At 43.6% G+C, this 16,162-nt stretch overlaps 1 protein-coding gene across 1 annotated transcript in view; it reads left to right on the forward strand.

Moving 5' to 3' along the window:
- Positions 1–362: 362 nt before the first annotated feature.
- TSPAN8 (tetraspanin 8) overlaps positions 363–16,162 on the forward strand; it is a 30,370-nt gene continuing 14,570 nt past the window's right edge. Inside the window, exons 1-2 of the mRNA XM_083699511.1 lie at positions 363–713; positions 14,919–15,134. Coding sequence (XP_083555637.1) covers positions 15,075–15,134 — 60 coding nt within the window. The 5' untranslated portion in view covers positions 363–713; positions 14,919–15,074. The remainder of the gene's footprint in view (positions 714–14,918; positions 15,135–16,162) is intronic.

The raw sequence follows: 16,162 nt of genomic DNA on the forward strand, positions 1-16,162 counted from the left end.
GACACCATCAAGTTGTTTCAGATCTTCTGTTCTTTAATCTCTACTATTTAATACTCCTTTGGAAAGTTAAAAATACTTTCCCTTATTCATTTTCCTTCATATTCTTTCAAACCCTTTCTCCTGAAAGGCTTTCAAAGGGAAGCAAAATGAACAACCCCTTAGCTGATTAAAGGAGCAAACTTTTCAAAACGCCGCTGTTGAGAGCTCTTCAACTGAAAGCAAAATGAACATCCAGCATAGTTGTCTGACAGCACATGAGCTACTCATACGTCATTGCACAACTATAAATAGAGTTTCTCATTTTACATTCATATAAAATTGTGCCAGTTTTATATGAAGAGGCACTATCTTGTCTTCAATCCTATTTAATATCTGTATGAAGCCAGAGTTGTCTGAAGTTATTTGCTCAGTCAGGGATGAGTGGGGCACAATGTGGCCCCAAGCAAAGATACTGCCATCCCTTATGCCCTGAATCCAGGACTCAGCCACAGATCTTCCCTGCTTTCTTTACAAGCCGCTGGGATAGGTTTTTAGGATTTGGGGGCAAGGTGACATTGATCTGCTGGTGACACTCAGCTCTATTTTTCCATAAAACATGAATTGGGAAAGGTCATGCAGCTCCTGGACCTGTCCTAAGACGTAGCGGTGAGACAGATGAGGAAAAACAAGCTGACTTGAATCCTGAAACACAGACTGAGGCATGAATCCAGAAGGTATGTATGAGCTTCACAATGTTGGGCAATAAACTGAAGCTGTATGTGGAAAAGACAGAGGTGTTATGTGTCCCAAGTCTTCATGTCCAGGAGGTAGGGGGAAGGCCTTCTCCGGATGGGACTGGTCTCATTTTGAAGGATCAGGTCCATAGTTTGGAGGTGCTCCTGGGTTCAGTCCTTTCACTGGAGGCTCAAGTGGCTAGGAATGCTTCCCCCCCCCCCCAATTCTGGTTGGTTCACCAGCTACGGTTCCTACTGGAGAAAGATGACTTGGCCATCTGAACTCCATGCTCTGGATTCTTGAAGTGTAGATTGGATTATTGTAATGCACTTGAAGATGACTCAAAAACCTGAGTTGGTCCAAAATGCAGCACCCAGATTGCTAGCTGGGGTTCCCATGTAAACATGTAAGCTGTTTTAAAACAGGTGCCAGTTCATTTCTGGGCCTATTTCAAGTTAGCATTTAAAGCCTTAAATATACCAGACCCCAAATATCTGAAAGACTGCCTCCTTCCCTACAGGCCCTCTTGCGTGCTAGGATCAGCCGAGGGGCCTGCTTGGTTGTTATGCCACCCTCCGATAGAGCATTATCTGTGGTGGCCTGTAAGCTGCAGAACTCCCATTTACACAGAGGTACACATGTCACCTTTATTATACACTTTCGCTGGATGCTGAAGATGTACATGGCTGTTGGCACTTGAAATGTATATTTTTAGGATAGGGACCCACCTTAAATTTTGTAATTGTAAGTTATTTAAATCTGGTATTAATATTATGTTATATTGAGTCTCAGTATTAATATTGAATGAATGAATGAATAATATTTATTGCTAAAAGCTATAAGCCATCACAAATTGACACAAGCCACAATGTATAGAATACAAATAATTGGTTTAAAATTGCACTGCAACAACAGAAGAACAGACACACAAAAATGCAAAAATCATACCTGCGTAAGTTTGTTGCTGTCGTTTAGTCGTGTCCGACTCTTCGTGACCCTCACAACTCATACTCCCCATTTTGGTACTTGTCTTGGTGTCTGGCTCTCAACTTACTTGCAGCCAAGGTAAATTTTGCAACCAGTGCAGTAATCGATACATTATTGCCAGCCAGCAGAATAGAGATTTGATCAAGGGGAGGACGGCTGGAAAGAGAATGAAGGATGTAATCAAGGGATTTTTTACTAGGTGATAGTATATATATATACAGTATATAAAGGCATCGTAGCAAATAGTGTTGAAGTATTAATATTGTGTTTTAATTGTTGCAACCCAGCCTGGGACCTTGGGGTAAAGGGTGTGTAACAAATCATAACAAAAAGTGCCATATATGTATATATCTTCTTCTTCCTCTCTGGCGATCACTCATAGCTGAGTAAGATTGACTTCTGAAATATACTCAGAGTCGCAAAGTGATTTCATGCTCTTTATTCAGCTCATAGTGGTGAGGAGGAATGAATGAAAGTCCCCTCAAAGTATCTGCTTTATATACATTATTTACACAATGGGCTGCACATGATTGGCTAATTCCGGAATTCTACTGTAAGCCAATCAGGTTGTGGATTCACTTCTATCTGGAGCATGATTGGGTGGTTCCTGCTAACCAATCATACTGCTGCATTGTTCTAGGACCAATCAGACTGCTGCATTCTGAATCCTATTGTTCTAGGACCAATCTGACTGCTGCCTTTTGGAGCCTATTGTTCTAGGACCAATCAGACTGCTGCAGTTTGGATCCTATTCAACTCAGTACATAACAGCTTCCATGAACATAGTCTTAATAGTGAGTCCATAAGTGACTGTGGAGGCCAATTCTGGATCCACACATCCTTCCACATAAGATATAATCTTTATATATATAAACACTATATATGACTTACACCCCCCTTTTTTACATGTATTTTACAATTTAGGAGATTATAGTTTCTGGATTCATGCTTAAATTGGAGGACCCCAGGTTGTTGAATGTCGCTTTGAAGGACCAGATGTGGAATGGCTTCCACTTCTCTTTTTTCGTTACCGTGCTTCTTCGCAGTCACCAAATACCTGTTCCATTAGTACCCTTTTTGTGTTTTATTCTGCCATCTACTGCATCTTAGTAGTACTGTGATCTGGCTTTTAAGACTGGAACACTTTAAAAAAAGTTTACTTCCACTGCCATCCAGTCACATCACCCATGATTATAGCCCTTGCATTCAAAACTTTCAGAGTGGCTGGCAGAGCCTAGAAGCCTGTATGCTAAGAGCAGCAGGGCTTCTGTCCCTTTAAGATAGCTGAGGAAAAGCTTAAGGGCTTCTGTCATAGTGTGAGAAAATGGGAGCAAGGCACCTTCTGAATGTTGCCATCCCTCCGAGCTCTCTGAGGGACAAAAGGCCTGCTCTGCCTTGCCATATAAGCTCAAAAGCTTTCATTCTTTCACAATATGATTATCAAAACATATGCTTTTAAAAATCGATTGTGACAAGTGCTTATGAAAGGCTGAAGGGCTTGATGTATCTGCATACATTGTAAATGAGACACTTGGGAACTTTCTATGTCCATGATTGACACATGTTTCTCACCATGAGGATGTTTGCAATTGTGCCATATTGAGATTAGTTAACTTCTAGACTTCATGGGTTTCCTTTGCTTACATTACTTCCCCCCAAGCTCAGATGAGCTGTGTGGAGCCTGACACGAAGGGAAATTACTAATCTATACATGATCAGAGGCATTTTCTTCATTATTGTGACTTTACATGGCAGGCCTAATGCCAAATATTCAAAACAAATTTCAGAGCTCCACCCTCATCCAGGAGAGGATATTTGATAATAATTAACAGTTCAGTTCTTCATCTCTTTTTGTCTGTTCTTGTCAGGGATGGCACCAGTGCCAAACTGCCTGCCATTTTAAATCTCCCAGTGTACTACTGAATTATGGGAAATATAAATGGTGGGTACCTTCCCAGCAGGGATGGGAAAGGAATTCAATTCACATTTAAAGGCAAACCTATCTAATTCTGAAACAAAACGCAAACTGAAACAGGGTCATTCTTTGAAATTCTACCCTCTCTGAATTTTGCAATGCAGTTTTCCATCCAGGTTAGATGTACAAAAATGCATATGTTTGTGTGTGAAGCATGCTGATAAATGCATATATTACTGAAAATAATATAATAGGTACTATATATGGGAAGACTGCTTGTGAAAAATTGTGTATTAGGCAAAAGGGCACATATAGATAGATTATATGAGGAGGTATTAGAACCAGAAGGTTGATTAATTTTCATGAGGACTTTAGAAAAAGCAAACTGATGGGGAAATGTGAAGGGATTGGGGGGGGGGAATGGAACTGAGAGAAACCAAAATTGGACATATTCACACATCCCTATTTCCCTGTAACAGCTGCTGCTTCCAGATAAGCCAGGGGAAGTGAATAGGCAGATGACTATGTGTGGTTGCGACATATGAGGGAGCCCACTTTGCTGTGTGGTGCTTGGATCCTTCCGCCATAACCAGTGCTGGTTCTTGAGCACTTTTTTGCATCCACTTTCCTCACAACATTTTCCAGATTCTCCTGCCCTTTTCGAAATGCTTCTCTCTGCCTCACACCGAGGTGATTGATGATTCTTCTTTATTTCTGTGTTCTTGCTCCCTCACAGGTTTATTCACCACTTGCAAGAGCCAACTCTTTGTTTAATTCCCCAAGATTAGCACTTTCCAATTCCAATTAGTTTACTTTTTGGAGGCCCGAGGAAGGAATGTGGGCTGCGCAGTGTGTGCAGTGCATCTATGGGAGATTTTGTATAGCGATAAAAGTTTTCCATCAAATGCCTCAGCTTTTTACTCTGGCCACAATAGTTTAGCTAAGCGAGAAACACATTTTTCCAGCTGACTTCGTATTATTTTTATTTGTTGTTGCACATACCTAATCAACAGCTCCAGTTGGCAAAGCTCTTCCTGTCATAAATATGGAGACCAGACAAACTAAATAATCAATCATTGACTAAACAAAGTGTGTGTGGCTGGAGAGAATGCCATTTATGCACGTTTATTTTGAATGGCAATTATTTCTTTCCCCATTACTCGAACATTCACAACTTGTGAGGTTTTTCCTTCACTCACCACCCACCTCTGTTTATAAGGTGCTTGCCACTATTCTGCTCCTAGGCCCGACCGCACTGCTTGCAATTCACAAGTGAGTTAAGATGGAGTAATTTCACTTGTAGTGACTTAGGGCCAGTTCACTCCTTTGGGAAACTCATTTTTACATGCTTGGTTAAGAATGGACGTAGCCATCACTGTACATACATAGCTCAGTATGATGCTGATAATGCCAAGGTTGACATTTTGATCCCCATAAAGGACAGCTGTGAAAGGGATGCGTGTGGCACTGTGGGTTAAACCACACCTAGGACTTGCCGATCGGAAGGTTGGCGGTTCGAATCCCCATGACGAGGTGAGCTCCCGTTGCTTGGTCCCTGCTCCTGCCAGCCTAGCAGTTCGAAAGCACGTCAAAGTGCAAGTAGATAAATAGGTACCACTCCGGCAGGAAGGTAAACGGTGTTTCCGTGTGCTGCTCTGGTTTGCCAGAAGCGGCTTAGTCATGCTGGCATTGCAGGCGGTTGGACTAGATGATCCTCAGGGTCCCTTCCTACTCTACGATTCTGTGAGTTGGGGTACAGGCAGTGTGCCTGTACACCCACATGTCCCACTATTGTGACGCCTGCCCTTGCGTCACATACTACTTCATCTATATGGTGCATAGTGCAAGAACCAGCTCTTCATGTAACATATAAGACTGCCAGTTTCCCTAAGGTGTGAGCCAGATCCTAGATTATTTATTAGTAACTGCTATTTTTAGGGGGGGGACGGGACTCTAAGCAGCTCCAGATTTAAATCCAGTGACTCATTGCTTCCTGAATCAGGCTGGTCTGCTGATTTTTCTCGTTATTGTTTCTTGCTGCTATCTCAGCAGCACTATGTCATTGTGCACCTTTGGGAGGACAAAGTGCTGAAGGAACATGGTGGGCATGCCCTCTAGAAAGAGCCTCCAGTGTGAGCCTCCAAGGGTCAGTCAGTAGTTTTTGCAGACTTCTCTGTACCCATGAATCACTCTATGCAGACCAGGGAGCTGCACCCATGGCTCTTAGTGAAAGGATGAATTATTTTCAGGCTTATAAATGGGCTTTGAAAATTGAGCTATAGTTTAAACTGTGGTTGTTACACACCTGATCATATAACTGACAACTGAATGCCGTCCGATCTCTCCCTCAATAATCCACTGAACCCCTCGCCTACTTCCTTCCACAAACAACAATGAAAGGGAGAAGGTGCCTCTGCCTTTACCGATTCTTGCACCTAGCACACTGCTATGGCCGCCAGCCAAATATCCAGGGTGTTGGCTTTCCAAGAGCTAAAACTTAATTTCTCATCTCTCCTGGGAAGAGTCACTGTAGTGAACCTTATTTCCTTATCAGTTCTGTACCAAGTACTGAAGGCCACCCATTCATTATTAGGTTTCTTGAGGTGTGCTTGCAGATAAGATGCAACACCAGTGTTGGTAAAGGCTCTGCAAAACAACAATTGATCAAAATCTCCATGTACAGAAATGCTGTGCCAGAATCAGTCCTCATTATGCCCAGGAAATTCATTAACACTCCTTTCAAACATTCCTAAGATGTGGCTCTGTGTGGTTAAATATCCCTTGTGCCTCCCCTAGCATTTCCTTTCATCAAGCTCTCCAGACTGGTGAAACAATGTTGTTGTTTAGTCGTTTAGTCATGTCCAACTCTTTGTGACCCCATGGACCAGAGCATGCCAGGCACTCCGGTCCTCCACTGCCTCCTGCAGTTTGGTCAAACTCATGCTAGTAGCTTTGAGAACGCTGTCCAACCACCTCGTCCTCTGTCGTCCCCTTCTCCTTGTGCCCTCCATCTTTCCCAACACCAGGGTCTTTTCCAGGGAGTCTTCTCTTCTCATGAGGTGGCCAAAGTATTGGAGCCTCAGTTTCACGATCTGTCCTTCCAGTGAGCACTCAGGACTGATTTCCTTCAGAATGGATAGGTTTGATCTTCTTGAAGTCCTTGGGACTCCCGAGAGTCTCCTCCAGCACCATAATTCTAAACAAAATCCCTTGTCTTCTGATTCACATGCACTGCGCTATATTACACTTTCTACATATCTCTATTAACCGTGGAAATATTAGAATGATAGAATTTTTGACTTAGGATTCACCTTGCAAGTTATCTAGTCTCACTTCCTGAACAACACCAACTACAGTATTCCTGACAGCCTCTGCTTAAATACCTCCAGCAAAAGAGATTCCACCACCTCCTGAAGCGCCACTGAACAGCACTTGGCAGTAGGATGTTCTCCTAATGCAGGGGTCTGCAACCTTTAAGACAAAAAGAGCCACTTGGACCCGTTTCCAATGAGGGGAAAAAACTGGGAGCCGCAAAACAAGCCAAATGTAAATAACCACACATTCTTCCCCTTCCCCCATTCTCTCTCTTTTCCCTGAGTCTATTTCAGATAGCAAAGAGGGGTATGGTACCTCTCATATCCATTTTTTGCAAAGCACCATGTGCATAGAGGGCATTATACAAATTAATACATAGAAAAGTGTCTGTCCCTCCCTGCAGTTCAACTCTCTCTCTTTTTACTAACAGCACATATCCATTCCTTCTGCTGGTGCAACTTTCTCATCATTTCTACATAGCAGCATTTATAAACCAGTGCCAGAGAAACAGGGTGAAAGGAAAGTGAGAGGGAAGAGATATGAATATTTATGTGTGTTTATGTATACATACATACACCTACACAATTACAGGTTTGAAGCCAACTTAAAATAAAAAGAGCTGGTAAGCAAAGGAATCTGTGGTGCTTTCCATGGGATCCGGGGACATGTCAGCTAATACTCTTCCATTTCTTCTTCTTTTGCTTGTCTCTGCAGCAAATCTCGAGGGGGAAGGAGCAGGAATTGCATAGGCACGAGAGAATGGGGGAAATCCCGCATGCAGGATTTTGGTGCCTAACAGCCCCCCTCCCTCTGCAATAGCTCTCGTGATCCCCCGCCTCTCTCTGAGGCCGAGATGCTGCATCACGGCACCTGCTGGCTACCTCTGGACCCCCTTCTCGTCACTGACGTAATTCACCCCTTCCTCCCTGACAGGGAGGGCAAGCCCATTTTGTGGTTCACCTCAGGTGCTCTCCCTCAACTCAGCGGCCACTCAGAAGCAAGGCACGGAAAAGGATCCCAAAGCACCACCACCACTCCCCCCCCCACAACAACCCCGGCCCACCATTTCCCTCGAGCGCGTGCGCTCTCTCTCCCTCGCCTCAGGTGTCTCGCGCGCAGGGCTGAGGAGAGCGTGGCCTGGGTGGGCGGCTCTCGACGTCACGTGGCACGGCGCGCGGGGCCTGAGGTCGGGCGGGTTGTGGACGGCGAAAGGGAGCGCGCCTGCGTGTGGACGCACCTGTGTGTGGCCGGCGGTGGCAGTGGCAGCCGCATCCACCTGAGGGGAGAACCACCGCTGCGCCCTGGCGCGCCTTCCTGCTGCCGCCCTCCTCCTCTTCTTCCTCGCTCCCTGCACCATGAGAGAAGAGGCGCCCCGGAGCCGCGGCAAAGGTGTAAAAGAGCCACATGCGGCTCCGGAGCCGCAGGTTGCCGACCCCTGTCCTAATGCATTAGCCGGTGTCATGATGAAGTGATGGCTCTCACCTTACATTCCAAGAACTGAGTCACTGCTGCTTACCAGGAAGGTGGGATGAGAAAGCAGGGAGGTTGGCACCGTGCTAACACATTGGCAAGAGCACTGAATTGGCTCTGCTGGTGTGTTTGCACTAGGCAGCAACCTCCCTGTCACTTTACCCCTCCTGTTGTCCTTCCTAGTAAGCAGCAGCAACTCAGCTGTTGGGAGGTCAGGTACGTGCTGCCACCCCTCCAAGCTGTCCATTACTATCCTCATGTTTAACCAAATGTTTTTCCTGCAGAGGTTTCCCTAGAACCCACACTAGAGGACTAATATAGAATAATCTGTTCCATCTTCTGTGCTACAGGCCTTCAAATTATTGAAGACAGTTATCGTGTATGCCTTTTTTCTCTCTTCTTCATGCTAAACTCATATATTTCAACCATTTCTCATAAAACGTACTGCCCTAACAACACTATATTTTAATGCGGGGTAGACAACATAGTGTCCTCTAAGTGTTGTTGGGTTACAACTTCCATCAGCCCCAACCAGAATGGCTAATGGCCAGAGATGATGAGACCCGTAGACTGGCAACATCAAGGGCACCACATTGACTAATCGTGCTTTAATATTTCTGGGTAACAGGGATGAGCACATGCACATTTTATTTCCTTTGCTCATTTCCTATTGCTGTCCTACTTCCACTACTTGTGATAAAAACTTTTGTCTTGGTATCTGCCTGGCTGGCTACTTACTCTTTGTGAGGGGAAAGAAATAGCTGAGTTGATGGCACTGTTTGTGTGTGGAGTGTGTCCATGGGAGGAATTGGGAGGAAATGTTCCCTTTATGGTTTTGTTTACAATAAAAAGTTCAATAAAAATTAATTTTAGCTGCTCTACTGTTTTGGCAATTGTAGTTAAAATGGTTTTTTAAAAAAGCATGGAAAATGTGTAAAATTTAAATACAGACTTTTCATGTGTTATTTAAAAAGAACTGCACCAAACAGGGCAGAACAGGCCCATGAGTGAGTGCCAGGGAGACTGAAATGGGACAAAATAGGGCTATTCAGTATTGTTCTTCTTCTTCTTCTTCTTCTTCTTATTATTATTATTATTATTATTAATATACTGCCCTATATCTGGAGGTCTCAGGGCGGTTCACAGAATAAAATCAAGATATAAAACCACAAAATATAAAATAAAAATAAAAACAACAACCCCCACCCCAAAAAAATACATTTTAAAAGGGGATAAGATGTAAATCAGATCAACCAAAGGCCTGGTTAAAAAGGAACATTTTTGTATAATGAAGGCACCAGGTGAACTTCCCTGGGGAGAGCATTCCACAGATGAGGGACCACTGCTGAGAAGGCCTGTTCTCATGTTGCCACCCTCCAAACCTCTCGAGGAGGGACTTCCGGGTTGGCGCCATCGCCGAATGGCGGGCTCCCTCCGAGCTCCGGAGGGAGCCGGCTTGGCAGGGGCTGGGTCCTACCGCACCGGCGATGCGGGGACCCTTAAAAACCACGGCCAGAGTGAGGCCGTGGACATGGAGACTCGGCTGGCACCGTTAGCGCTCTCCCGACTCGTGAAGGAGCCTTTTTAAAGGCTACGGATCGGGTGCCGGGGAGAAGCGTGGTGCTTTGAGTTCTCTGCTATCCCTGCCGAGCGCAGCCGCATGCCATCCGGCGGAGAGCGCTGACTTCTTCTATTGAAAATTCGGCTCTAAAGAAGAACCCGTGAGTAATTGGAATATGGACTAAAAAAAAGGGGATAAATTTTTAAAATTCGGAGCGAACGGGGGCGGCGGAAAAAAGGAAGTCAGCCCACCCCTAAATTGTAGAAGAGCCAAAACAAAGGACTGGACAACTAAGATCGAGTGTAACCTTATCTTGCCGAATCAGCAACTTCGCGAGGGAAGATTATAAGATTGAGCTGGAGGAGAAAAGTGGAATTGTTTTAAAAAAAGCAACCCCCCCCCGGAATCCCTGGAGCGATTCGTGAAACTGCCTGGAGAAAAGCGATGGAGGTTTTGACAGCTGTCAAAGAGCTGTCAAAAAGGAAGATTAAAATAGAGACTTTGTTATGAGGACTTTGCCGGTTATATTTGTTATAAATTGAATATAAACTGTTTTAAATATCGGTCAACAAGCTACTTGGTCTGGTGGATGTGATTCTGGAAGGGAACTTTGTTACTGCAATCCACCTAGAGGAGCCGAGGGATATTGCATGTGTTTTTCACAGGAAATCTGAACAGTTGAATGGAACTTTTAATCTCCTGGGAAACTGCAGGAATGGAACATTATTTTGTCTACAGAGGTCTACACACTACAGGAAACAATGGAACTATTTGTTGGAAAATGAAAGGAACATGATGCAATGCTTTGCTCCATGAATAACAAGCCTCTGCAGAGACACTAGAAACTTTTGGAAAAAGAACATTTCTGTGGGAGAACAGAGAAATAAAAAGGAGGAGAATGATTGACAAGAACAAGGAAATAACAAGAACTGGACAGAACTGGGGGAACATTTGGGATATTCAGGTTTGACAAGCTTATGGATACAAAATTGGAGTTTTTACTCCTGGATATAAAAACCTGGATAGAAGAAATGGGCCCTTATTTGATAGACTCCTTCTACGATTGGACATCCGTAATTAAAGACTGGCAAAGAACCTGAGGGACATAGTGTAATGTGGGAACTCCAGGAAGATATTAGAAGTGGAGGGATAGGTGAAACGCAAAGGGGAAAGAGGGGAGGGAAAATTGGAATCCAAAGGCTGTAAAATTACTATTCATATTTATCTTATTTCCATCTGTACTATGTTTGAAAGGGGGAAACTCGTGGAAGGGTATAGATCGATCTTAGGGGATGAGAATTTGGATAAATTGGGTTATTGATGAAGAGTGTAATTTGGGGATAAGAACTTGTTGAATTTAATTGCTTATTTGGAAGATTTGGAACACAAGAGGGGGTAGGGAGGGGAAGTCCTAGTTATTGGCAAAAAGTTTATAGATTGGATTTAATTTGTTTTGATTTGTTTTAATTTGGAAAACCTTAATAAAAATTATTATAAAAAAAAAAAACCTCTCGAGGAGGGGGTACATGACGGAGGGCCTCAGAAGATGATCTCAGGATCCGGGTAGGTTCATATGGAAAGAGGCAGTCCTTGAGGTATTGCAGTCCTGATCCATTTAAAGCTTTATAAGTCAAAACTAGTACTTTGAATTGGGCCCGGAAACTAATTGGTAGCCAGTATAGTAGAACTAGATGGGACGCGGGTGGCGCTGTGGGTAAAACCTCAGCGCCTAGGACTTGCCGATCACATGGTCAGTGGTTCGAATCCCCGCGGCGGGGTGTGCTCCCGTCGTTCGGTCCCAGCGCCTGCCAACCTAGCAGTTCGAAAGCACCCCCGGGTTCAAGTAGATAAATAGGGACCGCTTACCAGCGGGAAGGTAAACGGCGTTCCGTGTGCTGCGCTGGCTCGCCAGATGCAGCTTGTCACGCTGGCCACGTGACCCGGAAGTGTCTGTGGACAGCGCTGGCTCCCGGCCTCTAGAGTGAGATGAGCGCACAACCCTAGAGTCTGTCAAGACCGGCCCGTACGGGCAGGGGTACCTTTACCTTTTATAGTTGGACTGGGATCAGTGTAATATGCTTAAACCATCTTGCTCTGGTGAGCAACCTGGCCACTGAATTCTTCATCCCCCAAAGTTTCTGAACTGTCTTCAGGGGCAGCCCTACGTATAACGCATTGCAGTAATCTAACCTGGAGATTACCAGAGCATAGACAGCAGTAGTTAGGCTATCCCTGTCCAGATAGGAGCATAGCTGGGCCACCAGCCAAAGCTGATGGAAGGCACTCTGGGCCACTGAGGCCACCTGAGCCTCGAGCGACAGCAAAGGATCCAGGAGTACGCCCAAGCTATGAACCCGCTCCTTCAGGGAAAGTGTAACCCCATCAAGAGCAGGCAACCTCCCACCCATCTGGTCTAGGGAACCACCCACTAACAGTGCCTCAGTCTTATCTGGATTGAGATTCAGTCGGTTGGCAGTACATCCTCAGCCCTTTCTTGGGAAAGTCAAAAAGAAATTCCTCACCAAATCTTTATGAGGTTAGCAGGCTGCCTCACACCTTTATCTAGTGACTGACTGTACCTATAAGAGACAAAGGAATATGAGTCATATGGGTGGGAAGCCCAGAACAAGGAAGCTCTTAGACTTTGAACATGAACGTTACCTCTATTCAGACACAACTTCCTTACAAAACAAGATCGTGACTTTGATTAATTTTTGCCACTTGGAGCATTCAGTATACCACATTTTGTTTTCTCAGCTGCATTCAAGAAAGGTGCTCTATGGACCTTTATCTTTGACACATCACTTACTATTAGATGAGGGCACCCCCACCACAACCAGGGAGGAGTTTATTCAGTCTGCAGTCTCCCTTTTGGAACTGAGTCTACAGGCTGACCCCGTGGCTACAAGATTCCACCTGCTTTTGTTTTTCTTTGTTTCTTCCTCATTCTTCTCCTTGCATGCATCTTGCCTGATGAAAAGTTCTGGAGAACTTGAAAGCTTGCCACATTTTTGTGAAATTTTGGTTAGCCCTATTTTTTAAAAATTGCCTAACTAGATGATGTTTCCCCCCCCTTACGAACCCACACCTTTGCTTTTTATGTAGCAAGTGTCTTGTGAATAGCTCCTGAGGACAGCAAGGCATGCCGAGTTTTTTTCTTTAATTTTTTTTTAAAAAAAACAATGGGGCTTTACAGTAGGGTGTGAAAGTAAATAACTCAACTGAAACTAGCAGAGGATTGGAATTTTTTTTGGAGTTGAAGGGCGTGGTACCCTCTGTCCCTTATAATAATGGTTACTGTGTCTTTTGTATGACAGTTGAACAGGTTCAGGTTAATCATTTAGCTGAGAGGCTTTGTTTTCTCTGAAAGTCAGAGTTGTAGCCTACCTGTAAATGGGTGAGTTCCTCTGTGGCTCACCTTGGAATGCTGTCAGGTTACCCCAAGATAATTATTGAGAAAAGAGAGAAGGCTTTTCCAATGTTCTCCATAAAAGCTGAGGAAAGCCAAGCACTAGGAAGATTGTGTCCACCCCTCCTTCCAAAAGCAGAATCATTCCCCAGCCCTCCCTACCAGTCCTCCCATTTCAAGCAAGCTTGACCTTGTGAAGAATGGACAGGAGTGGAACTGGGAGCAGGAAGGGATCACTTAAAACAGGAGAGACCTGTAAAAACTGGCTTGGACACTCCTGAACATGCTCAGCAGGTTCATTTCCTGTTGGGGTTCCCGTACACAACTTTTCTGTGCCCCTTGATTTAAGGAATTGGACTGGGATGTATCTGTAAAATAGAAACAAATCATTTAAATAAAATGAAAGCAGTTCCTTCTGCTTTCTTCAGACTCCCAATAACCACAGGCTGAAGGAAGTGGTTCCCTCTGCACACTAACCTGGGAGTAAGCTCAGCTGAACACAAGCAAGACTTAGGCATCTAAAACATGCAACAATTAGATCAGTTTAAGATTGGTTGAAGCATTGGAGGTGTACTAAATTAGGTGGGGGAGGGTAGAAAAACATGCTCTATATGGTACAAAGATGTATCACTCTGGTTAAAAGAACCAAAATTTGATCCCCATGATACAAGCACTAAGTATAACTTTGTAGCTATTTTATATTTCATTATATATCTTCACAACAGCCAAGTGAGAAAGGTTGGACTGAGAGTTGGTGAGTAGTCCAAGGCAGGATGTGAAGAAAAATAGTGAAGAGTTTAAAATGAGAAACTGCACATGCTCAGATTATTTTTTGTAGTCCACAAAACTTGTGCCTTAATACGTAAGATACGCTATTTTGTGGTTCCTTATTTCATGTGTTCCTTTTTGGAAGAAAGGGACATTGTTTAAGGATTTGCTCCCGGACCCCTGGCCATCTTAATTTGACGTTAATTTTGGAGGTACTGTATATGAAATAAACAGCCGTAGCAAAAACCTGGTGTTCATTCAGAAACAACTCCCACCTTTGTGTGAAAAAAGAAAGTCTTCGAGAGAGTTGAAACCATAAAATGAGAATGAAAAGCATGGGGGTTGTATTCTGCAAACACCTCCAAGTTCTCCCCTTGTTACATATAGATGTCTTTCATGTATCCCATTTCTAAAAGACCGAGCTAATAGTAAATATGGCTTCTATGCTAAAAGGAGGGTGAAAGGGAAAATCTTAAAACTGTTACATGTTCTTTTAAGTTTTTATGTTTCAAAACTGGTCTTAACACAGTAGCCCTTTAAAGTTCTGCACTCTGATTTTCCCACCACCACCTTCACCAAGCTCCAATAAGTACATTTACTTTTCAGGCGTTGGACTAGTAAGACTATACGTAGCTGTGATGTATGTTGCTGCTGTAAACCGAAAACACACACACACAGGCGTTAGAGATAGCTCTGACTGGTGCTTTTTAAAATTGCCTGGTTAATATTTAGCTACAAGATATGCACGGCTTGACTAATTGAACTTCTTTTCTCCTCAGAACTTCCTTTTCTGCTTTCAAAAAGTAAGGAAGTGGTCTAGCCGATTACTCAAAGAGCGAGGATCAGAAATAGTTTGACGGGGGGAACTCTTCTAAGAAGTGCTACTTTTATATAACCACCCTTGAGCTTGCTGAATTTTTCTTAAAAAATTAAAAATGGCTGGTGTCAGCAGCTGCATGAAGTACTCTATGTTCATCTTCAACTTTTTGTTCTGGGTAAGTCTGAATTGTTCAAAATGATTGTCATGCGAAACAAAGTGAATTCAAGGGATACTGAAACAGCAGTTAAACAATAACGAGGTATTTGTAGAACAGCATTATTGCTGATATTTAACAGGTGCTTGCTATCTGGAAACAGTTGGAGACTCTTTCATTTCAACATGCTTTTCTAGCAAGATGTAAAGGTGTTCATTTTGTATTGTTTTTAAATCTATCCTTTGGCAGTGCTTTAAATACTATTATTGTATGTTTCTGTTGTATGTTAGTAGATTGCATTGAGACTCATGTGAAAGGCAATTCATTAATTAGTTGAGTGTTGTTTTTTTTAAAAAATGTAAATCACCTTGAGGTACACGTGAAAGGCAATTCATAACTTTTAAAAAACCACAATTGGGTGGGGAGTAGGGTGAAATTCCAAGGGCAAGCTCAGAACCCAGGCCTTTCTAATGTCCCCTAAATTCATGTGGCCAAAATGACTTATATTTCAGTAGTTTGGTATAGCTGAAGCACATGGGTTAGACAGCACATTAAAAGGGTGTTGGGGAAAGAAAGGCATTGTTTTAATATTGCTAATAATACACTGACCACCAATTGGGTAGCTGCATGCAGTCAGCCATCTGCCACCAACCCAAAGGAGCGTGAAACCTCTATATCTCCTGATATTTCTAGATGATTAGTGCTCAGATTTCTGAAGATCTTGACCAAAATTAGGACTAATTGTAATAGTGGCTTGGGAATGGAAAGGCACAGAGTTGAAACTTCAGTACTTTGTATGTCTATTGCATGGGCATAGCCAGGATTTATATGGGGGGTGGGCAGGCTTTATGTTAGGGGAGGGCAGAACCTCAGGTGGTTAAGTATTTTTATTGATTGAGGGGGCAATTGGCCCCTTGGCAACGCCCATGGTTATTGACTGGTGCCATAGCTGTCAACATTTCCCCTTTTTAAAGGGAAATCCCCTTATTCCAAATAGGATTCCTCGCAAGAAAAGGGAAAAGTTGACAGCTATGACTGGTGCATACTGG

The sequence above is a fragment of the Podarcis gaigeae genome (assembly GCF_964106915.1).
Source record: "Podarcis gaigeae genome assembly, chromosome: 10".
NCBI lineage: Eukaryota > Metazoa > Chordata > Lepidosauria > Squamata > Lacertidae > Podarcis > Podarcis gaigeae.